Source organism: Paroedura picta, chromosome 11, assembly GCF_049243985.1.
Source record: "Paroedura picta isolate Pp20150507F chromosome 11, Ppicta_v3.0, whole genome shotgun sequence".
In the NCBI taxonomy this organism is placed as follows: Eukaryota; Metazoa; Chordata; class Lepidosauria; order Squamata; family Gekkonidae; genus Paroedura; species Paroedura picta.
In genome coordinates, this window is record NC_135379.1 from 25,046,545 (window position 1) to 25,072,283 (window position 25,739).

A 25,739-nucleotide genomic window follows, 5' to 3' on the forward strand; every position below is an offset into this window, starting at 1 on the left:
AAAGAAGCCCACCAAGATAATAGCTAACAACATGTGCTATCTTTAAAAACATTTACCTACCCAAGTCCTCAGAGCCCCTTTTGCCTATATTCCAAATACTTGGGCAGGGACATCAATACTGCACTGAAGGAGGATGCAAAAAAAGAAAAAAAAGAAAAGAAAAGTCCCCATTAAATTAAATATTGAAATTAATTCAGAGCAACAGAAACAATGTAAGACAACAGATGCCCATAAATATGAAAGCCAGGCTTCTTAGAAAGAGAACTTAATCTCTACCTCTCTCATCTGGCAACAACTTATAAATTGTAATCTAATTTGGCTAAAGCAATTCCAAAAGAAACCAAAACACATGCAACAGAAAAGCCACAGTTTTCTTCCCTGAAACACACCAGATTGCTTTCTATAGCAAACTGCTGGTTTACTCTGGCAGCCTCCTGACATCCGGTTTCCAGACAACACATTAGGCAACAACAGCTTCCCTTCAACAAAAGATTACTTTTGGGTTGTGGTTGTCAGCAGAATTAAAACGGGAAAAGATGCTCACATTATTATTTTTTAAACATAAACTCCTTTCAGGTGGTGGCTATTCCTCCCCCCCCCCCCCCCGACATGTCACATTTGTTCCTGTCATTTGGGATTACTTCTTAAAACAGTTTTGTAGTTTAAGCTTGCTCTTTACAAGGAAAACACAAAACAGGGTTTCTTCCTCCTCTTCCCACCCTGCCCCCCTTTCTAGGCTTTGGCTGCAAAGAACAACATCTGAGCTGCTTTCTTTAGCCTCTCTCTCCACCCCGTCCTCCGCCTGTAAAATTTAAGTTCTACAAACACTGCCTGGCTGAAGTGACATATTTGAATGGAATTCAGACCAACCAGTTCCTGTTTATGTTTCTGATTGGAGAATGCAGCCTTCTCATTCACTATACATTAGAAACACTCCAAGGCCATAAAGGGTGTCAAGTTACATGCAGAGGAGGCCAGTGAGCATTAATCATTACTTGGGCAAAAGCAGCAGCTGATAGAACACTACACCCTTCAGCTCTGTATAAATGGACATTCCAATGTGCGTGTGTGCACTTTTCCTCTCCCCCCTTCCTCAGCGTCCATTTTTATGAATGAAACTCCAGGCTGCACAGAGTCCATTCATATAAAAGCTTTGCTTACTGGGTTTGGCCTCTAGGGACCAAGTCAGTCTTGGGCAAGGCTGATGTGATTGGTTTAAGACAAGCTTCAGCCTTCCATTACGGATTTAAAATGCAGCCAGTGTCCATTTGACCTGCGTTAATGCACACAGAGTAAATCCAGACGGTATTCTCAATTCTCAAATCAAATCATTAGCCAGGGCCACTTACTGTAACTGTAGTAGATTCAGAGGATATTTATCCATTTCTTTAAAAAGAAAAAGAAAAAAACAGCAGCAAGGGTTTTATAGCAATTGCCTGTTAGAAATGATATAGCACTCTCTACAGGAGAACAGGGGATTTTATGGGATTATAAATCTCAAAATGAAAAAAAAACACAATAACTTTGGTAACTTTAAATGCAAACTTTGTGCAGAGATGTGTATATGGATTAGAGAAGAGCAAACTGCCCAGAAAAGCTGACTAAGCCATTTCAAAACTCCCAAAGTTCTCATCTCCACTGCCTTGGCCATCTAATTCTTATGGGTCATTGCATCAATATGTTGACCTGCTGTTTACACTAGCTAGTTGCAGAATGAACCAGCATCAAAATGATTCTGGCAGAACATCCCAGGCTACAGCCTCAGGTACTACATCAATACACTAGTACTGAAATGTATGGTTTCCATGGCCACATGTTTTTCACAAGTTCTTTTCATTTGATGTTCTTAGACTATATGGTTACAGCTCTCAAAAGCCTGAGGTATGAATTCTTCAGCAGCTGCAAGCAGTTCCTATGTGATTTCCAAGTTCCTCTGAGAGCCCATCTCCAACTCAATTTTGTGTTGATTTGGCCAAGTAATTTACAGCTGTGTGGGATGAAAGCCAACTGGGTGTCCTCAGTTTTGTTTTTCTTCTCTCTGTTTCACTCTCATTAAACTTAAAACAATTCAAAGGCACCTGTCAGCTCTTTCATTAGCCACTCCTTCTAGAGCAGGAATGAGAAAGGGGGCATAAACCACCAAATCTGCCCTTTCAGAACTCATTCTCTGCTGTCTTGAGCAACGGCAGTGGTTTGTTGTTAATTTAATATGCTAATGTATGCCACAATCCCATAAACAAATGATCTTCAGAAAACAGCTTTGTATTAAATGGGGTAGGAATCCTGGTAAGGAAGAACTCATCCTAAACCTAGACTTCTCCTGTACTCTGGATCCCTTAGGTACATGAATTATCACATCACTTTTTATCCCATTTCCTGTCTCTGTGAAATAACCCTGGAGTTCCTTGACGTTCTTCCATCTAAATACTAACCAAGGCTGACTCTGCTTAGCTTTTGAGACCTGATGAGATTGGGCTAACCTGGGTTAGTGTCAGTGTAATCCCATGCAGAGTTACTCTAGTAAAAGGGTGGCCAAACTGTGGTTCTCCAGATGTCTATGGACTACAAAATTACCATGAGCCCCTACTGGCAGAGCTCATAGTAATTGTAGTCCATGGACATCTGGAGAGCCACAATTTGCTCACCCCTTTTCTAGTAGTCCAAGCCAAGCACTGATTTCAGTGGGCTGTATGACTTTTTGGCTTCAAGCAGAGCAAGGTATGATGAGTTTGGGCACAGTATAGACTTAGGCCTTGTGCTAAAAGAACAGACTGCACATAAAGGTTAACAGTAAAGGTAAGAACCAGAATTCTATGAGACAACCAAAGTTCCCATTTAAGGACAGGTTACAAAAGAATGAATCTTAAAAGAGCACGACAAAATAATATAGAAGCATGATAATATAGAAATCATGGACCAATTAGGAACCTTAGTGTCTGATTAGAAGGCAGCATCAGGTCAAAACTCAAAGAAGAGAGATATGGAGTCATTTAAAATCTATTAATACAGCTACTTCCATTGCTAAGGCAAGCAGTTATCATTTTTTGCCTAAATCCAAAGATACAAACAAAGGCTAGTCGAACCACCGATCCAAAATAAACAACCAGTTCGACGTGACGGATTATCATCAATTTGACAAAAAAGTTTCTTTATTCAGAGCATATATACACAATCATCATATTGTAAATAAAGTTCAATGTAAATAATAAATGTGTGGTGTCATATGTAAGCAACTAAGGAAAAAGCCAAAATGGGGTCCGGGTATTTCAATGTCCAGTTTTCCATAATACTTTCCTCAGTGCCTAAACTGTTTAAATTTAAATTCAATTAATGTGTTCTTCAATTATCATAATATCCCGAAGGCTCACACTTTCCTGAAGGATTCTTTCACAGCTCGATGGCCAAATTCCCACTGAAATATCCGGACATCGTTTTGGCTTTGCCCCTCAGTTGTTGGCATATCACAAGTCGCACATTTATTATTTACATTGAGTTTATTTACAATTGCATGTATATATGATTGCGTATATATCCATATTCTATATGGATGCTTTGGGCTGTTCCTGTGTTGAGCAGGGGGTTGGACTAGGTGGCCTGTATGGCCCCTTCCAACTCTATAATTCTATGAGTAAAGAAGAATTTTTGGCTAACTGATAATTAGACGTCACGTTGAACTGGTTCTTTATCATTTTTTGCCTCGCAGAAACAGCTGTAAGCAATAACCATGAATTGTATTAAGTGGAATATGTTGCATACTTGACCCCATGATTCCGAAAGGCAAGGAAAATGGTAAAATCCAACTGTGTGCTCTTCCTGTTGAACCACAGCAAAACAGGGGCTGTTTCCATATTACTGGGCAGTTATTATACTGTCTAGACAGGTTGTCTTGTACTTAACGGGAATTTTAAACATTAGCATGAATGAGAAAGAAACTGGAAATCTCAACATTAACTACTAACCCAAAGCAATGGATTACAGCAGTGCAGAGACAGTCTTATGAAAGATGCATAAGGTATATACAGGAATCTATACTAAGATCACTTCTTCCCTAAAATTAACATACGTAGTCAAAGGGGGAAGAAAATGTAAGCTTCATATTAAGCCATATTTCTTCATTAAAATATTCTTTTACACAGTGCAATGACATTTCAAAGAAAAGGGAAGCACTTATAAAAGCATTTATTTAAGCTTTGCAACTTGTGAAAAAAACAGTACAAGTAACCAATACAACAAAGATCACAGCTGCCCCAAGAAACCAATAAAGACATAAATATGAAAGGGAGTCATTTTCCTCTCCCTCTCCGAACTTGCAACCATGAAAACAATATCCAGCCAAAACACATTCTCTTCTCTCGCTTGCTGAACACATAACCAGCTGGTAAGATAAGAAACTTTCACACAAACTGGCACTTCAAGTACAATGGAAACTTTTTGGAGCTTAGCAATGTGCCTAACAAAAGGTTCTCAATGTTTTCTCCTTCCTGCTCTCAACCACCATGGTCAAGGGGGGGCATTTTGCAGCTTTTCATAGACGTCTGCAGCATTCAACAATTTAGAGCACAGAAACAATGTCCAGGACTGAGAGGTGCTTGACATCTGAATGGCCTACCTAAAGAACACTATGTTGGTTCAGCAGGCCTTAAATATACCATGGAACAGACAAACTGTCAGACCGATCAGTTTTGAATCCTCCTTTCTTTGCATGTTTGAAAGGGAATAACACATGGAAGACTGCATATAATGATCCCTGACTCCTAGGTGAGGAGTACGTAGCATAGTATATATAGTATGTGTTGTACTATACTACACTATACATATCCGTTCCATATAATATATTACTGGTAAGGCCTTGGAGGAGGAGCATGTCTCATGGCTTAAATGCCACTCAGCACTTACCACCCATTCAGGGTGGCCGCCCCGCCCCTCAGTGCCTCCTCCTTCAACCGGCTTGATTGTCTGTCCAGCAGCCAACCAATCACCTTCTGTCCCCCACCGATAACTACCCCCTCCTCTGAGGCTGCAGATCCCTGCTGAGTAAGAACTGCCTCTGCCAGTGAGTTCCCTTCCTGGGGGCCTCCAGCCTGCAGCCTTTCCAGGTCCTGGGGGGAGAGGGAGGCCATCCACAGAGTTCTCCACCCCCCCCCATGGTATTCCTGAATGTAACAGGCTTGGAACTCTAGATTGTATCGTCCTTCTGTGTATGTTATCATGTTCATTCCTCACCATATTATGTAGGCTGAAGGTTGTCAAGTCCTACTAGTCATGTTCACTTGGGTGGGAAGTGGATGACTCTGCCCTACTGAAGGGAAGATACCTTCAGGTGAGACCAATGTTTCATTCTCCTTCAGTGGGGCTAAGTCATCCAAGATGATGAACTGTATCCAAGCTTTTCACCAGAGTAGGCCAGGAACTGTCATTCAGCTCTGCACTGCATGTTGCAAGATGTGGCAGCCAAAGGCTGCTTCATCTGAAGCCATATGGTCTATGCGATAGTATGGAGAAGGACAACCTGGTTGCAGCCCAGCAAAGCTCAGTTACTGGAGCCCTGATGGATAAAGTTGCTGCTGCTGATCAATTAGCACATGTTGCGATGCCACCTGGTGGAATCTTGCCTTGAGCCTTAGCGATGCACTTCTTGACCCAGCACACTATGGTGGATGCTGATACTTTCCTGCCACAGTTCTGGGCATTGTGTGACACAATTAGAGTATCTGATAGCTTGAACTCTGTTGTCCATTTCAGGTAGACACACTATTTGGCGATAGCTCGAAGGAAGATGGGGGGGGGCATGTGGAGAATCTGTGTTGAATGGGAGGGGGGTCAAGTTGCATGGCCCCCTTCAAGAAATGTCCGATGCATACATTGATGGAGAATGAGTTGGATCTCCCAAGATAGCATTGAGTGCAGCCACCTGTTTACACAATGTGTTGACCAGGAGACCTTGCTTCCTCTTAACATAAAGGAACAAAATTACGTCCTTGTATGATGGGGCAAGCCAGGTCAATCTCTTTGCAGACCTCCTGCCTGCTGAACAACCTCTAAGTGTGGTTGTATATGTGTCTGCTTGATGAGTGCCTAGCTTGTATCATAACATCAACTACCTCTGGAGAAAAGCCCAGGTCCCATAGTAGGCACCATTCAATTTCCAGGCCGTCAATTGTAACAGTCCCTGAATAAGGAGGTTGTTTCTGATTGGGAATGTCCAGGGTTTCACTATTGACATTAGTATGAGTTCGGAGATCTACAGTCATCTCGGCCAGTGAGGGGTGATGACACTGATGTGCTCCCTTCCCTCCTGATCCTGCTTAGCAGCCTGCTGAGGTGCAGGTGTGGCGGGAACATGTACAGCAGGCAGATGGCCATCTTGTCTTCAGCCTGTCTGTGGTAGAACCGAGAAAAGAACCTTTGGGTTTGTGTATTCTCTTGAGTCGCTAGGAAGTCTATCACTGGTGTTCTGAATCTGCTGGTGACCTGGAGAAACACTTTCCGATTCAGGGTCCATTCCCCTAGGTCCAGGGCCTGGCAGCTAAGCCAGTCTGCTTAGTGATTTGCCTGACCTTGAAGGTGCTCCACCTTCAAGCTCACCAAATGCTGCTCAGGCCAAAGTAGCAGACGGTGTGCTGCAAGGTAGAGGCTGTGGGATTGTCCCTATTTGCTTGTTGATGTGAGCTTTTATTGTCATGTTGTCCATGTGAACCACTGCATGATTGTTGCAGAGCATGGGTAAGAATGCCTGTAGGGCCAGACACACAGCCTGTGGTTCCAGCCATTTGACGCTGTGCTATGTTTCCCGTATGGACTATCATCCTTGTAGCATCTGTCCTTCACAATGGGCTCCCCAGCCACATTGGCTGGCATGTGTCATGACCATCAGTTGCGCTGGTTACATGAAGTTATGTCCTGTTGTCAAGTGTTGAATGTGTGTCCACCAGCATAGTTCTCCCCAAGGCTTCACTGTCAGAGCCATCTTCCTGTTCTTTCTTCTTGCAATGTCACATTGGAATGGAAGAAGGGCCCACTGAGGGGGTCTGGAATGGAAGCATGCCCAGGGAACCATGTTCATTGTGGATATAATGATGCCATGTACTGGTGCCAAGTGCATCATTCGTGGACTCATCCACTATACTCTGTGCAGTTAGATGGGCTAACTTGTGTACTTCTCCTCTGGGAGGAAGACCTTCTTCACACCTTCTTCACACGGGTACACAACTGAGTCTCCAGGTGCATTAGGTCCATCATGGGGTCCAGATGGCTCTTGGCTTTGTTAATGAGAAGTCCGTGCTCCTCGAGGAATCTGGGTGCTAGACACAAAGCCCAATGTGATGTTGCCATATCCTTAGCCCTCGGGAGCAGGTTGTTGAGTTAGGGACATGAACCGCAGCTACCAGCGCCACCATGGCTTTGGTAAATACCCAAGGTATAGAAGAAAGACCGAAGAAAGACACTTTCTCTATAGCTGGCCTCCTTTCCCTGCCACCCCATGGGAGAAGGATAGCTTCAGCCCCACTGAAGGAGAACATTTGTTTCTGATGAAAAGAGCTGAGTAGAACACTAACTGTGTGTTGTTCCTTCATCCCTCTACATGTAACAGGGCCAGAGGCTTACTGTGTTCATGCTGAAAATTCAGGCACGAGACTAAAATACCTCTGAAGGGAATCAGATCAGCCTCTAGCAGTATCAGAAGTTTGTTTTTAGTAAGGTTTTTCAGATTCAGAAAACACAGCATCTTCATTCTCATTTATATCTGACAACGTAAACTTTGACTTACAAAAACTCAAAAACTTACAAACCCTGAAAAATTGTGCTGGTTGTTAAGGTGCTACTGGAATCAAATTTTGTTCTACAACATCTTAAATTGTGTCTGGAAGACAACAGGGAGCTGGTGTAAATGTTGAGCATTCTTGTGCAATGTGTTTCCAATGGTCTACATACATTCAAAAGGCAAGCTATTGTATTCTACATCCAGCTGATATATCTAAAGAATAAACAGGATAAAGTATGTATTGTATCACAGTAGATGAGTAGTAGATCATGAATGACAGTGCTATATCCAATGATGAAAGAAAAAGCCACAGGATTCAAACCTAGAAGAACTGGTAAAAAACACAGGGCTCATGTTCTTACAAATTTAGAGGACAGACCATCTTGCTAGAAACAGGGCTCGGGGTAGGTGAGGAGTGATGAGGAAAGACAGCTCTTTCTAGTCAGCTGAGGCCAACGGTGCCTAAGACTTACCCTGCCTTTCTGCTCACTTAGGTAAAACAATATTTTAATGGACTAGTTTTAGCTTGTGATAGAGTCAAATACGCAACATGAGTGTTGCTAGATTACTTAGAACATGCGGAATTCTGTGCTACTTAAAAGCTTGTGCATGTTTTTCTGCAACAGAAGTTAGTCAAATCAAAGCCATTGCCTGATTTCATTCTCTTAATTTTCCCCACAGCATGGCTTCTAGATGGGCGGAAAAATAAAGCAGCTTCTACTCTGTTGACATTTCTTTTTTTTCCATGTTCCATTATCTCAACATTCTGCAACAGAAATTGCATACCTGCAATTACAATTACAACTAATTGATCTGCCATTTCCGATGTCATAATTAATGTCATGTTTTAATAGAGTTATAATCATTCCATAATAATGGTTTTCATTCACCATATTTCCAAAATGGGCATGAATACAGTGCTCAAAAGCAATCAGTAGTTATGAGGCTCTTTCAAAATATCCCAGGAGGAGCAACTTAGCATAATGATCCTGCAAAACGGACTTCTGAATTTTCAGGAGAGCAAAGTAATGTTATGTAAGCTATGCTTCAGTGCAACTTGTCCCCAAACATTCAGAGGCATAATAAAAATCAATGGTTCAATGGTAAGTACATTACATCTCCTAAAGGGTTATTTAATGTACTCTTAGCAAGGATGGAGAAAAATGATGGTTTCTGGAGAGCAGATGGCAACAAGACAAAATATCATCAGACCATAGTTGACGACTGCAATTTATGTTGTGTACAGATGTGTCAACTTAAATGCAGGGATTCTGAAGCCAAGAAAAGTATTTTCTGAGGCCACAAATCAATTTTTCATGGCCATTGGTTGTACTTCTGCCTCATTTATAGAACTAATTATTTGAGTACAGAAACTTAAATGACATATCCAGAAGTTCATAATGATGGGAGGAAATGAAGAGGGAAATAAAGAGCAAAACCTATTGGAATGAGGGCCACCCAAGTTTCCATGGAAGAAAGGCACAATCCCTCCCAATATGTGCAAGGTGAGAATCACTGTAGAGCCCCTGGAACCAGGCATGCATCACAATAGCTATTACTATAAATGGGAGGCCAACATATCCAAGCCTTCAATTAGGAGTCTATTGGACCACAAAGCAACTTCCCAACCAAGTCATACACTTGAGAGGGGAGTCTGAATAGAGAATTCAGGAATGGACCAGCCTTCCATTACGGTTAACAGCTGGTATACTGCACCATTCACCAAGAGAGAAGGGCAGGGGCTCCATTTTGCCCTTGCATGTCCATATGGCTGATCTGATATCAGAAGAGATCATGCCTGAAATACTCCTATAAAGAGATGGCAGTCATCTAGGTTGAAAACATTAAATACAACTAGGGCATTTTTTGTGATGGTACTCATTGCAGTGGTGGGGGGTGGAAAATTGGTGGAAATTGGTACAAACTTATATACAACTATAGGACCTTCTTTAAATACAAAAAAGCACCAAATACAGCCACGGACAATTCAGATACGTAAGAGCTCATGGCAATAATCAAAGGATTCCTAAGGACAAGAGGACCAACTGATGCTTGTCAGCATGTATCTGATGATCAGTGACACTTTCCGTATGAGTAGGAAAAAAAGAGAAGTATAACACATCATTCTACCAGCCTACAATCTATCTTCTACAAAGAAAAACTAATGGTTACATTAAAAGACACATGGGCAAAACAGCTTACTAATTTTTTCTTGCCAAAATGTAAAGTATGTTGAAAAGTGAACACTGTCACTCCTGAAATTGAGTAGGCTGGATAAATGCATTTTTGAAGGTCATCAAAGAAGTGTGGTGCCTAAAATGGTGTCATTTTTCTATGTCAGCTTTGTTATTCTAAGTTCTCAGACTCTGCAAAACATTAAACTTGGAAAAGTTTTATTTGCACTTTGGTCCTTCTCCTCCTCTAGCAGAGACATTTCAAGAGGAATATACTTTTGAAATATTTACAGATAAATTGCCAGCGGTGAGTCCATCTAACAGGTGATCAGTAATATTGAGGTCATGTTGGTCAAGTGATGGAAGCTTTGTACACAGCAGTCACATTTGTAAAAACTTCCAGAAACAATGCACCTGATTCCCTACCCTGGTAGTGCAATCTGAAGCAGAAAGAAGCCCTTCTTATGCCCATTGAAGTCAATAAACATCAGTAGAATTGCACATTTTTAGCGCTTTCTCAACTTTTTTTACCGTTGAGAAACCCCTAAAACATCCTTCAGGCTTTGAGAAACCCCAGAAGTGGTGCATTCATGCAGAATGTGGTTGGGAAGCATATCTGTGTGCACACACACACACACTGGACCTCTCCCCTTCCCACCCCCTTCAGGCCATCATTGGCCATTTTGGGAGGGGAGTGCAAGTTGATATGACCATATATAGTCATATCACCCGATAAATGTTTAATAAATTAAAAAATATATATACAAAAACTTAATTAAGTCCCATGTATTCAGGAAGCTGTTCCAGAGCCATCAAGAAACCCCAGTGGTTTCACAAAACCCTGGTTGAGAAAACCTGCTGTACGGAAAGCACCCCATGATGAGTGGTTCTGATTCAACTTCATTTCATCTGGGAGACATTTAAAATTCCTCAATAGCCATACATTCAGATAATCAGAAGTGTTAACTATATAGTAATATACTGTGAGAGGGGGATCATAGAGGATAAATACTTGAATATTGTATTCTATATTCCCAATGTATTTAGATATGAATACCCTAACCTATATGAGAAGTTCCAGGCAGCTTAGAAGAGTTGTTCATTCATTCTCCTATTCCTTTTGTTTCTCATTGTCTATCCTCTCTCCCAATATACAGGCCTACATGAATAATGCTACGCTCATGTAAAACTGTTGGATTTTGTTCTCAAAATGTTCACTTATCTCTAAGTACCTTTTGCGTTGATGTTTCCTTTAAAGGGTTTTAAAGGCTTCCCTCCCAGAGGAAAGTATAACTCTTAGCAACTACATCATGCTCAAAATTCCAGTTTTCTTCCCTGGCAACTACAGTGTCTCATTTCCAGAGTAACAGGTCTAGAAAGGCGTCTAGAGAGTGAGCATGGCAAAGTAGTCTGAAAGCCAATTTATCTGTTCTATTGTGTCAATGCTGCTTGCCAGGAACGGAGGCTGTATCATAACATCGCTATCTAATGTGACAATTCAAAGCAGCATTCCTTGTGTACATTTTCCTCTCTCACAAAGCCTGTTTACTACAAAACAGCAAAAGCCAACTGAACAAATGGAAGAAAAGATCTCACTTACCTGAATCATATGCAAAATCTCTAGGTTCCTGTTTAATCATCAAAGGAGGGGGGAAGTTTTGACTGGCTGAACCAATCATAGCATTGTGTTCATATACTGGATCATGGTACTCCTGCTTAAACCCTTGTGGTGGAAAGGGGATGTTTGGCTCAGACATCTGCCGTTGGTACATGGGGCGTCCTTCCCTTGGCATTGTGGGCAAAGGAGGGAACGAATTGCAAGGTTCCGAGAGCTGACGGCGAAATCTGGGATTTAACACAAAAGAATCTAGTTGGACATACAGAACGGTGTTGATATCATTTCTAAAACTGGATGGGAAGTTGAGCAGACACCTCTACCTCTCTGAACCATGATAAGATCCATATGTTTTGGTTATGAAACCCTTCCTCATTTACAGTTATTATTACGTAATTCTTGTACGGAAGTCTTCTACACTGATTCTAGGACTGGCTAGTCAAGGCAAGAGTTATATCTTAAAAATTAAACATGAAAAAATGTTCACACCTGTGTCATAAGGATCACATTTTAAAAGCCTGTTTTGCAGGACCTGTTCTCTCTATTTTTCCTGAGCTAATTTTAATCCCTAAATGTAAGTGTGTGCATAAAACCCAAAAGCACCAATAATGTTGAAATGTCTTTCTTGATCCCTTGGATCTGAAAAATCAAATACATGTACACCCTTTGGGGGAGGCAGAGATGGAAAAAAAATGTCTCAAGACAAGAGCATAGTCAAAAAGCAAATATATTTCAGAGAGCTAAAAATATTCAATAGCACAGCAAATAGAGTGGTACCTCTGCAGCCCACCTACATGCTCAGAAAATAAGATCTTAAATTCAAAGCATTGGAAAATAGCTGTTGACTGGCTCTGCATTCATTTTCCTTTTTGACAAGAAAAAGGAGAAGTCATCAGTAAAAACTGTCAGGAATGAATCAGAAAAATGGAAACTTGAAAATCAAATAAGAAACAGGTTCACTTACCAAGCCTCAAAAGCAAGTTAATAATACTAGCACGGGAAGCTGTGCAAGGAAATCAAGCCATGTGTTTATACAAGTGGCTCTGATTGCTGTTGGTTCCTCTTACAGCCATTTTCGTTCCATATGTGAATGGCATAATTGGAGCTGCAGGTAGGCCAAGACAGTAGAGGCCAGAAGATTTTGCAAACTGGGTTCAGTCTCCCATATAGCACTGTTCCCCACTCTGACATTTCCTCACCACGGCCACTGCACAGTTATGGGGGGGGGGGGGAGCTGCAGTTCAATGGTAAGGCATCTATAAGTCTATTTTTCCAATCCCTGGCACCACCAGTTAAAAGAATCCCAGCAAAAAGTGTTGTGAAAACCCACTGCCTGAGACTTTGGAGATCTGCTGCCAGTCAGAGTAGGCAATTCTGACCCAGATAAGCCAATGGTCTGACTCAGTATAAGGCAGCTTCACACGGAGAGTTAGAATGTAAAAAAAAAAAAGAATTCACAGATATTGCTACTAGCAAAATGAGGTTGCCACCAACCTGACTACAGTGAAATAATTCAGCGGACGATGGGCTGGCTCTGCAGAGCCACTATGATTCTGCCCATTGAACTTGGTGAGGCTTACTTACTAGGAAACATGTCCAGGATTAGGCAAAATGCCCAAATTGCATATTTTGGCAATAGGAAATGACAGAACAACAAGTAAATGTTTGATCAGACTTGCATAAACAATTATAAACACAGCTCAAACACAGCCACAGCAAACTTGCAGCAGTATAGATTTCGGTCAAGCAAGGAGTGCTTTACCTTAGGACTTTAAATACAAAAGCTCAACAAGGTGATTGAGGGATGTAGATGAAGCCTCCATTCAGGATTTTTTGGGGGGGATTGTTGGTTTTTTTTTTTTTTTAAGCTTTTGTGGTTTTGCTCAGCCTAAAGGCATTTGAACTAGTTTGTTTTGGCAGCTTAACTTCCTTTCCCGAAGCTGCTGCATTTCAAAAAGCTCAAAGGAGGGGAAAATATCCCCACCCTTTCAATTGATATCATGCAAATTTTTACAGCAACAAGCTGATGCCTGTAGATGCCTCGCTATTAAAAGACATTTAAATAAGGAATCATAATTTAGCAATTTGTTAATTTAATGGGCAGGAGTATCTCCTAAAGTGAATATAGATGTATATATGAAGGCTACTCTGTGCCTTCATGCACAAAATCATGTACAGTATCTATGGAAAGTTTCTTCTGCATATCTGCATTCATTCCAATGGACCTTTTTATTCCCATGTGTACCATATTCCTTAAATACTGTTCTACTTATCATCCAAGGCTACTAATACAAAAATTGTGGAATGCCCTCCACAAAAACCCAGGAAGACTTCTTCCCCTACCTGTGGTCCATAGCGAAGCTGTTATCTGGCATGGACTGGGCTGCAGGCAAATGAGCAGGAAATACCCGGTCAGGTTTAGGATTCTGAGCCGAGGTTGGGGATGCATGATGCAGTGGCGAAACTGGAGTGCTTGACGGAGTTGGCGGGTTGGAGGGCCTCATTCCCACTTGTGGTTTCTGATCATAGGCACTGGCAATTAAGAGGGAGATAATTGAAAGAACCAGCAGCATGAATGAATGAATGAATGAATGAATGAATGAATGAATGAATGAATGAATGAATGAATGAATACTTAAGTGCATACCACTCCTCCCCATATGGGCTTAGGTTGGTTTTCAACAATAAAACACACTCAATAAAATTAATTACAAAAATAAAATTAGAAGAAGAAAAAGAAGAAGAGTTGGTTCTTATATGCCAATTTTCTCTACCAGAAGGAGTCTCAAAGCGGCTTATAATCACCTTCCCTTTCCTCTCCCCACAAGAGACACCCTGTTAGGTGGGTGAGGTCAAGAGAGCTCTGATATCACTGCTCGGTCAGAACAACTTTATCAGTCTCATGGCAAGCCCAATGTCACCCAGCTGGGAAGTGCAGAATTGAACCCGGCTCACCAGATTAGAAGTCTGAACTCCTAACCACTACACAACACTACACAATAAAATTCAGCTTAAACAACCGAACCCCCAACCCCCTTCATTCCCTCCATCACCTACCCCAGACTAAAGATGACATCAAATAAAAATAACAAGCAGGGGAAGCCAAGAAGGAGATGGAGGGAGGCCCATAAAACTTCAGGCTGCCCTGGTCTCAAAGATCCCGTGTATATCCAGGGTGCCCCATTCTCAAATGCTGGTCTTTGACATGTGAAACATCAGATTTAGTACTAGCAGAGCTGTTAACAGCCATTCTTTGTACATCTTTAACACCCCAGGCTGAGAGTTGGTTACTGAACTGTCTGAGGATCCAGTATATAGACAAATGTTTATTCTCTTTGTTTTACACCCGGTGGCTTTCTTCTTTTGTACATGGAGCAAACAGTGAGAATCACTGCAAAATAACTGAGGTTTTAAATAAGTTACCAATATGTACAGGAGTGAGTTAATTTGTACTGTTGCCTTTCTGCCCAGTTAAAGACACCCAAGGTGCTTCACATACAAAGCACAAAATAATTTTATTAAACAAATATTAAATACATGATTTCATTGTAACACCCTTGAAGCATCCAAATTTCTATAAAGGAGAAGACCAGGAAAACTTCTGAGAGTATAAGCTTTTGACAGTCCCTTGGGAAATCTTGTTGGTCTTAAAGGCTACTGGACTTGATTTTTATCCTTTCAGAAAGCTGCCCACATTGACTTCTTTGCAATTAAGCTCTGATGCATATTGCAAGGAGCAGAAAGCAAGCCATTGGAAAACAGCTGCTGTTTTCTAGTTAACATATGGCATTCAGACCATTAGTCTATCTCTCTTAATATTGCCTGCTCTGAGTGGCAGCAGCTTTCTAGGCCTTCTCAACCAGGGGTTTGTGAAACCCTGGGATTTTTTGACATGTCTGGAAGGGTTTCCCAAATGTGAAGGAGTTAATGATTTTTAAGATATTTTAAAAATTTGTTAAACATTTACCAAGTGATATGACCATATAGGTTCATGTTGGCCCCCTATCCCAAAATGGCCAATGAGGGGCCTGGAAGGGGCAGGAAGGGGAGGGGCCCTGGGTGTGTGTATGCACAGCTATGCTTCCCAACCATATTCTGCACTATCACACCACTTCTGGGGTTTCTCTAAGCCTGAAGAATATTTCAGGGGACTCTTAATGGTTAAAAAGTTTAGAAGGCTGCGCTCCCCGCTCCCCCCCCCCCGCAAAAAGAAGCCTTTACGGCCCGGCACCGGGCTGCAGCCCGGTGGTTGGGGGCCACCATTCTAGAGTGTCAGCCAGAGAAGGCTTTGACCCAACACTTCCTAGCTGAGATTCTCTAAGTGGAGGTGCTGCGGGTTGGGTCTAGGGCCTTCTGCAGGGCAAGAATGTGATCTACTACCTTCCTCAAATTATTATTATTTATATACCACCCTCCTGGGAACCGGCTCAGGGCGGTCTACAGCAAAAGGAATCACAATGCTACAAATTAACGTTTAAAAACACATTCCATAACCAGCAGCAGCATCTGTATAGGTATTGTTTGTAGCACGAGTTCTATTCAGTGAGCTAGAAGTTGGTTTCCTTCCAAAATAAAAAAAGCTATTAAAGAGCATAATTCTACCAAGCCCATTATTATTATTCTCCTACCAGCCATTTTTAAAGTTTTGCTCCCCACCCCTTATTCCCAAAGGCCATCAACCTGCTTCTGAACTGATAATAGCCTCTACAAAGCCTCACAGAATGTGAGCAAAATTTCCCCAAAATGATCTTCTATGGGTACGCATACACACACACCAACCATCTGCAAAATTTCTTAAATTACACAAGATGTTGTTCAGGCCTGCCTTTCTACAAGATGGCCTCTTTCAGCCTAATGAATGTAATGCATTTTAAAAGTACATCTCACAGACACCCCCCTCCCCACTCTCACAGCAGCCAAGACTCACCCTTTTGAAACTCAGGCTGTCTCCAAGGGAAGAGGAATACATTGTGGATATTTAAGGTAGTGCAATTACCTTAAAATTATTTTCAAACATGCCAGAGAGGAGTGTAAATGCTTCCCAGGGTCTTTGGCTAAATGCACTCACACTCATATCAGTCCTGTCTACTGAGAGTGGGATGCGGGTGGTGGAGGGCATGGCTTTATCACTCCTTGGTCCGTTTCCACTGAAGCTCTCTCAAAACATGCAGGCTACTTTCTTTACCTGACATTGTACAGGCACTTTTCCCCATAACTGAACTTGAACGGCTGTTCTTGACTGCAAGCAGAGCCAAGCTCAGAACATGGACTGTGGGGTTCCTTCTTGATTTTCACTGGGAGACCATGAAAAGCCACTGGAAAGAGAAGTGAGAAACGGGGAAAAAACAGAAAGAGAAATTAAGCATGTGCAAATAGAAGCAGATGTGATCAGGAAACTGCTACAGGGTAAATATGATGCTGTGCAGGTTCTAGGCACAGCTAAGCTTTATGTTCAGTTGCAGAGATGCTACCAAATTTTGCCACCCCACTGTTTCAACTCCAAAGTCCCAGTTTGATTTTCCTTTGGGCATACCAAGGTCACAAGGCTTTATTTACACTGTTTTAATGGGGGGGGGTTAGTGCAACAATATTTATTAGCCAGTGTAGAAATTACATAGAAGGAAGAGACTTGCTCAGCAAATGGAAGATCAAGTTGTACACGTGGACAAAACAAAAAGGCTCATAGAAACAAAACAAAAAAACCCAAAATGGAAAGGGATACTCATATATTCTCATTCTGCTGCTTTGCCTGTAGGATTACCATGACAACAATCCATGGCCACATAGGGGACCCCCTGATGTGCTAACCCAAGGTTGGATCTCAGAGATTTGGGATGAATCAGAAGATCACCTTTGGATCTAATCAACTGCATGCACAATGGCTAAAGAACTGATTTAAACATGAATCTGGCAGGATGTAATGCTGTACTGATCAGCAATTTCCTCTTACTAACTAATAGGTTTAAAAACAGGGCATCTTCTGGTTTGCAAGCACATCTCTGAACAAAAGTGGTTTCAGCTTGTGCTAGAAAAACTCATTATTGGTTCTCATGAGCCTGTGATGATAAAAATGCTTAAAGATCAGGGCCATGTCAATAAGAATGAAGAAACCCAACTCACGATTTATTCCCCATTAATATTTATGCCCTACAAACCCCACAATGTCCTATCAATCTGTTTTTTCTCCCCTCCACTGATGCATTTTTGACAATATGGAATAGTTGTCACAATCTAGAGACTCCACGCACAATCACGGTGCTTCTGGTTCTTACCCATAAAGACAATAACTGTCCATGTGCACAAAGATTCTCTCTTAGACATGTAAAAAATTCCCAAGAGAGGACAGGTACGTCAAATTAGTATCTCCATTGACTCAAGTTTTGCACTTTTCCAGATGAATGCAAATGATATCCAAATGCAATGCTTATGTTTATTCCGTACACCTAAAATAAGCAAATTGGCTGCAGCTAATATTTTCATTTTGCTTGTTACGAGACAAGTAACCCTTTCTTCGGTTCAGTGCTTCCAAGAAAATGAACCCCCAAGATGAAAGACAGTGAAAATGACCAGGAACCTCTTTGGGTATCAGCAATGAATAGGAGACATCAGAGGTCCTTTGTACTGTTAGTGCTTTAATTGTCTGAAGAGAGTCATGGCCAAGATCCCAGCTCATTAGCAGGAAAGCAACAGTTCATTTGCATTTGTGTCTAATTACCAGAGAAGTCAAAAGTACAATACTCATCAAGAGAAAAGACTTGAACATATCATTACAGGGAGAGTAACTTTTAGTTGTTAAGGCACTTGAAAACCTTGCTCAAAAGAAAAACGGATTTGTCATAAGCTGCCCCTCCCCCAACCGTTTACTATTTTGGTTTTCTCAGTTCCAGGCCAACTTGAACTGCATTTAAAAAACACCATGATTTTACAGCATGTGTTGGAGAACATGTAGCCAAGTTTCTACGGAATACCTACTGCCTGGAAACAGTTGGAGTATTGTATTAACAAAATAGCCCTCTGATTGGAGTAAGTCAAAAACAAAAAGCCTCAGGAATAAAATAGCTCAGGCCAGGCCTAGTATAGCCTTTGGATGTTCTCCATTACTTTATTTGGTTTGGTCACGCCACTTAAGTCAGTTCTTAAATATAGGCCTCATGCAATATTTTATTCACCAAGGATAAATAGTGGATCCATTTCTTATCAGAGACAGTTTTAAAAGGTAAAGGTATCCCCTGTGCACACACGGGCATGTCTGACCCTTGGGGTAACGCTCTCCAGCGTTTTCATGGCAGACTCAATACGGGGTGGTTTGCCATTCCCTTCCCCAGTCATTACCGTTTTACCCCCCAGCAAGCTGGGTACTCATTTTACCGACCCCGGAAGGATGGAAGGCTGAGTCAACCTTGAGCCCACTGCTGGGATTGAACTCCCAGCCTCATGGGCAGAGCTTCAGACTGCATTTCTGCTGCCTTACCACTCTGCACCACAAGAGGCTCTTTTACAAAGGATCAAATACATCTTCCTTCAAGAACCTAAGGCAAACACAGTATCATAATTCCAGAGATTTTGATCAAGGGATCATTATTTCAGAAATTGAACCAAACTCCTCACACTCTCCTTGAAAATTCTCAGCAGGTTATGAAAATATATACAACAAACACAAAAACAAACTCATCACACAGCCCTTTATAAAAGAGTAACATATGTTTGAAATCTTTTCTAAAATCTAATTTATTAAGAGAGGAATTTGTATGTGATAGGTTCTCCTTTTATGAGCAGTGTGATTAGCCCAGTTTAACCCAAACTTGTTTGGGATTGGGACCTAAGTAGGGTTTGCCATGCTAAGTACATGAATGGCAGACTGGGGTCACTACAGAGAGGAATGCAATGGCAAAACTACCTTTGTTTCTCTCCTGTCTAGAACACCCTAAGAATTACCGAGTCAGCTACAACTCAGGGGCACCTTCTTCATGGCATGTTCAGGGAGGCAACCTGTGCGCATGTATAGGCAGGACACAATAGCTCAGTTCACTTCAGTTCAATAAAACTCTGTTTTGACCAATATATGAATGAGTACTTTTATAACCATTTGTGTACCTTGTGCATATTCCCTGCAAAACAAGATTCCAGACTACATGCATGTTGAGTTGGTTGTGACTTAAACCAGCCTGCCAAATGAAGATAAACCTAGACTGACCACACCATGCATGTTCCATTTCACAGTAACAATATTCAAATGTTGTATATACAGCACAAGAGAAGCTCAAAGGCTAAAGTTATCATGCTCCAGTGCTCAAAGTTCCTTTGCTGCCAGGCCCTGACTCCCAGACATTGACCAGCTAGCCAGGAGGGAGTACTTACCAGTAGAAAGAGGAAGGCCAGGGCATATTGCTGGTTTCATACATGACAGTGACTTCCAGATGGTGCTCTGGTATTGGGCAAAAAAGTTCATGCAAGGAGCTGGTGCATGTAAAAGGCTGTTAAGTACTAAAACTCGTAGAAGCCAGTTATAACATAGAGTTTTCCCCAAATACCAGAGCATCACCTATAAGTCACTATCATGATAATGCAATTTCCTGTGCAACACCAGCAACATGGCCTGGTAAGGTGTGTCTCCCCCCCCCCCAATCCTCTGTTAATTGCCAGGAATAACTTGGCAACCCAATCAAAGGCAGATCTGAGACAAACATTCTTGAAGAAGAGTTGGTTCTTATATGCCGCTTTTCCCTACCCGAAGGAAGCTCAAAGCGGCTTACAGTTGCCTTCCCTTTCCTCTCCCCACAACAGACACCCTGTGGGGTGGGTGAGGCTGAGAGAGCCCTGATATGACTGCTCGGTTAAAACAGCTTTATCAGTGCCGTGGCGAGCCCAAGGTCACCCAGATGGTTGCATGTGGGGGAGCAGAGAATCAAACCTGGCATGCCAGATTAGAAGTCCACACTCCTAACCACTACACCAAACTGGCTCTTGCTTTCTGGAAAGACTGCTAGAGCGCTTACACTGGTCCCAGAAAATGAAATATAAAAATAGGTGAGATTGTCAGAGTATTGTCAGAATATCAGAGTATGCAAATGTTCAAGTTAACAAGAGTTTTCAATGCCTGAGCCTCTGGAAAAAATTAAGTTAGCACAGCAGCAGCCAGTATATTTGAATCTCTTGTTCGGGGTTAATAGATTCAGGAGAATCTGATGCTCTGTTTAGTTACAGAAATCTTAAGCCTTTGCCAAGAGTTCTGCTGGGGACTGCCAAGCTAGGCATCTCCAAGGCCTGGTATTTCTTCTATTCTACTAGAAAGTCTTCAAGCACTCCTGGTTGTCCGCCCAAGATGCTCGTGCCAATTTCCTCAAGCCTTGAAACCTGGCTCCACCTCCATTCTGCACACTGCTACCATGCTGCTGCTGCTGAGAATTTCCAAAGACATTAATCAAGAAGTTTAAAGGTACTATTTTAGAAACTGGCAACAATTCCTCTTAAACCACCCCCCCACACACACACCACATTCCCTGCTTCCTTACTTGCAGTTAACCCATCACGAAAAATTATTTTTTTCCTTATTTAACTTAAAATAAGGGGAGTCCAAAGCAACCCACACTGGAGTTGGATGCCGAGAAAGGCCAGGGTATTTCATCACAGCATGGAAAGCCTGAATGGCTGCTAACAGGCAGTTTTCCAGCTCACTGGCACAAGCAAAAGCGGCACATTCATTTTTGTGCAATTTGCTTTTACCTTCCCACATGGAGTTGGTGCATGTAAAAGGCTGTTAAGTACTAAATTATTCCTTATCAAATCACCATCATCTGGAGTCATGATCAACACTAATTAAATTACTTTCACTGAACACGGCTCCTGCCTGCTGCCTTCAGCTGCAAGGGACGTTATTTTGCTTATACTGTACGGTGTGCTAGCGAGGTCCAGAGTACAAAGCTAGAAGGCAGCTATGCTGGAGTTTTTAATTAAAGTTCATCCCACCTTCTTCAGGTTCTCCAAGACGCGGAGTCTCAGAGCAGAGGGGTTAACTCTTTCATGTCATCTTGGAAAAAAGCTTTCGTTCACATACAGAGGCAGAGCTCAGCACATGATATTCCAAGGAGGCATTTTACAGGAGATCCTTATCTGATCTGCTGCTTCAGCCTAGTTATAACATTTGAAAATGCACTCGGGTATTCCCCAGATATGTTTACCATGCAAACCTATGTCCACAGTTCTTTTTTTTTTAATGTTTCTATTAGGGCAGTGGTCATCAACCCCTGGTCTGCGGCCCGGTGGTGGGCCACAAAGGCCACGGTACCGGGCCGCCGGCAGCCATGCCTGCCTCCCCCCGCCGGCAGCAAGAAGGAAGGGAAGAGGCAGACACAGCCGCCGGCATGGCGGTGACACAAACGCGCATGTGCGCTGTTGCTGCGCATGCGCGTTAGCGCCCCTAGTGGCGAAAACGTGCACACGCAGTTGTCGCGCATGTGCGTTACCGCCACCTGGTGGCGAAAACACGCATGTGTGGCAACTGCGCGTGCGCGTTTTCGCAGCACCCGGGCCGTCGGCTCTTCCCTCACTCCGGAGGCGGTCCCTGACCTGAGAAAGGTTGGGGACCACTATATTAGGGAATCAAAGAGGAAGATGAATCAAATGGGGGCTACTGGACTACATTTCAGTCTCCCCACACAAGTCTAGGAGCACACCAACTACTATGCTTTAGGATGCTTAGGGCCGATCCTGCGTTGAGCAGGGGGTTGGACTAGATGGCCTGTATGGCCCCTTCCAACTCTATGATTCTATGCCAGACTTTTGCCTGCTGAAAAGCAGGTCTCCTCTCTTCCATCCCTGCCACTGCCCTAATTAGGTTAGAATTACATGCTATATTAAACCTCTGAAATTTTGCTTTATAAAGAACACTGATGGTGGAAAGTATCATCTATCTGTAGCAGACTTATGGCCACCCTGTAGGCTTTTCAAGGCAAGAGATGCTTAGAGGAGATTTGCCATTGTCTGCCTCTGCATCATGACTGTGGACTTCCTTGGTGATCTTCCATTCAAATACTGACCAAAGCCAGCTCGGTTTAGCTTTCCAGATCTGATGAGATCAAGCTAGCCTTGGAAAAAATGCATTACTCAAAATCTTGATTAAGTTTCCTAAGCATCAAGAATATAATAAATATAACTAAGTTAGGCAATCTTCTCAACATCTACTTGTGGGGCTGCAGAAGAAGGAAATTTCCAAGTACTTGGAAACCATTTCTAGATTTCACATATTGAAATATTCCTGGTAGGATGGTACACACCCTGACCTGGGTAGCTCAACAGATCAATACATCTTGGAAGCTGAGCAGGGTCATCCCTGGGCTAGTATTTGGATGGGTGACATGTTCAAGACAAAGCCTGGATACTGGCTGGCCCATGACAATGGAAAACCTCCAATGAATGTCAGGGTCACGATACAGAGGCAGGCAATGGAAAAAAAAACCCTCTGAATGTCTCTTGCCTCGAAAGCACTACAGAGTTGCCATAAGTCATCTGCAATTTGATGGCAATCCCCACCACCACCAAAATGGTACACAAGATACACAGAAGGTTATAAAATTACTTATTATTGATCATCTGGATCTTTATAAATGAGTCTCGTTATGCTCACATAATAAAGTGTAAAAGCAAACCAGGACACATATATTGCACTCAATTATAATGAAGTACTACCAGTTTTAGAAGGTAGTTGATTTTTAATTAAATGGGGTATGCAACTTGGGGATTATTTTTGTCACTTTTTAAAACTTTATTTGGATCCCAACTTTCTCCTCAATGGGGGCCCAAAGTGGCTCACACCATTTTCATCCCCTCTGTTCATACCCCTCACTAAAACCCTGTGCGGCAGACAAGGATATACCCAACCTGGCTGTTTTGGTAGCTCTTCTCACATAAGAAAATCATCAACACTTTCATAACGCTTAAGGAATTGTCATAGTGTTTGAGAACTTAAAGTCTTTACCAACACAAAGTATGTACAGCAGGGGTAGTCAACCTGTGGTCCTCCAGATGTCCATGGACTACAATTCCCATGAGCCCCTGCCAGCAAATGTAGTTAATGGACATCTGGAGGACCACAGGTTGACTACCCCTGCTGTACAGGACATAGACTTTTTCAGAGAAGTGAGCAGAATGGGGCTAGTCATGCCCCTAATACATCTCACACTGTCTCAGGTGATGAACTGACTGAGATGGGCTCAATTAATATGCAGTAAAATTTAAGAGGAAAAAGGGGTTCAAGATAATACTCCACAGTGCTGGGAGACACGGTAAACCTGTCCACCAGTGCATGCATAAGACTCAAGAGCAGCGGGCACTTCAGATACATAGTGACTGCCTCTCAAAAGATTCTTTTCCAGTACATTTCCCTCTACCAAGCTCGCCCTCCCCCTTTTTCTCCAGCACGCAAAAATCCATTACTAAAGGGTCTAATCTCAGCTATCAGTACAGAGTGCCTTTTAGGGAGCCATTAAACCATTTCTCTTGTTTACAGTGCCTGAAGAAAGATGTGAATTATGTCTGTGACAAAGTGGGTGATAACATTTCTAAACTGCTATCAAAATGCAAACTGAAATACATTTAAAGGACAGGCGTCCCTGATTTTGTTTTTTGCAATTTTCTTCACCTGATCTAAGCTTGGCAGACGTGTTCCAAAGAGACACTGAAAAAGACAGAGACCCTACTAAGAAGGGCAATTGGTACTGTGTGCTTTCTTAACTCAAGAACAAAAAAAAATATTTTGCTCCAACAGCTTTAGTTAATAAAAAGGCTACATCTGAAAAGCAGATAAAATATTGCTAAGTTTTTAAAGGATTGTTAAATATAGTTTGCTTTGTTACAAAAAAGTGTTGATGACAGAGCATAATGATGAGTAGTACCATTACAATCCTTTTATGTCAATCTTCTGCTATCGCTGTTTGCAAGTTGAGTTGCAGATTCATATTCAAAGAAAAAAGTCCTCTGAAAATGGAACTGCCCTTCCTTATAATCACCAACCTTCGGGTGATTTCATCTGCAGCCCCACAACTGAAAGATAGACCTAGATATTAGGCTCAAAAACGTGTATATTTCGTGATTTGGCCTGTCAATCTCATTCCTTGAGTTGGGTCTTTTGATATTAAGGACCTCAGTCAAAGCGTACCCAACCCACCCAGTTCTAATTTCTAATAGGACATCAAAGACTTAACTATGCTATCCTTCTCAGCATCTACAGTGGAGAAAGTGAGTGGGTCATGTGACAACAGAGAAAGACACTTGAAAAATAATAGTTACAGGTAAGCACAAGTGTTATGCCCTCTGTTCACTCTATTGAGCTCTTACCAGAAAGAGGATACAAGCTTATTCATGCAGTGGGGTATGCCCTCAAGAAAAGGAAAAGAGCTTTAGAAAACCTCTTCCATTTACACCAATCATTCTTCCCTGTGGAATATTTTCTAAGCACAGGAAGGGAATCTCAGGTTTCCTGAAAGAACTGGATCATTGTGGCAATGCTCTTAAACTGACACAGTCATTCAGAGATTTCATAAAATAGCAAGATGATGAATATTTCCATGCAGCTGAAGAGTTTAGAATGAAATCCACATTACTGATGCTGATTCAAGTCTGGAAGTTTCCCCAGGTGAGGGTCAACACCAATTTCTTTACAAGGCAATTGCTTACAATACACATGGAGTTCTTTTAGCAGTGACGCTAGGACAGTACCTCCAACCTTTCATCTGAAGCAACTTTCAGCTCTGAGCATTGCAAAACTCCATCTAAATCAGCATACCCGTGGTAGATGTAGCATGTTTCATTATCTAAAATACATAAGAATACTATCACACAAATCAAATATCAGTATATGAGGTATGGAGTAAATTCCTAATATTTATTGGATGGGTAGCAGATCAAAAGTAGAGCATAGCTTTTGAAATCAGAAGGGTTAATACCCCCAGGATTGCCAGTCTCAAAGAATTACAGCTGATCAAGGACTAGCATCCCTAGAAAATGGCTGCTTTGGAGGATTAGAGCAGACAGTGCTGAAATAGATAGTCCAATCCACACAAAGCAGCTTCATAAAGTAATTACCTTCAAGGCCATATGCGGTCAGGGCCCGGAGTACCTGAGGGACCGCCTCCCTGCCTATGCCCCCCCACAAAGCACTATGCTCCACCGCCACCAACCAGCTAATGGTCCC

At 42.1% G+C, this 25,739-nt stretch overlaps 1 protein-coding gene across 7 annotated transcripts in view; it reads right to left on the bottom strand.

Annotated features, from left to right (window-relative positions):
* Window positions 1–25,739, bottom strand: part of ETV1 (ETS variant transcription factor 1) — an 88,903-nt gene that overhangs the window by 23,309 nt on the left and 39,855 nt on the right. For 6 of the 7 annotated variants that reach the window (XM_077304465.1, XM_077304466.1, XM_077304463.1 and 3 more), the window contains 3 exons: window positions 16,737–16,866; window positions 13,895–14,083; window positions 11,537–11,781 (listed from right to left, as the gene is read on the bottom strand). In XM_077304465.1, coding sequence (XP_077160580.1) covers window positions 11,537–11,781; window positions 13,895–14,083; window positions 16,737–16,866 — 564 coding nt within the window. Of the gene's footprint in view, window positions 1–60; window positions 81–11,536; window positions 11,782–13,894; window positions 14,084–16,736; window positions 16,867–25,739 lie in introns of those variants that run through there. The other variant, XM_077304469.1, reaches the window with a different exon arrangement.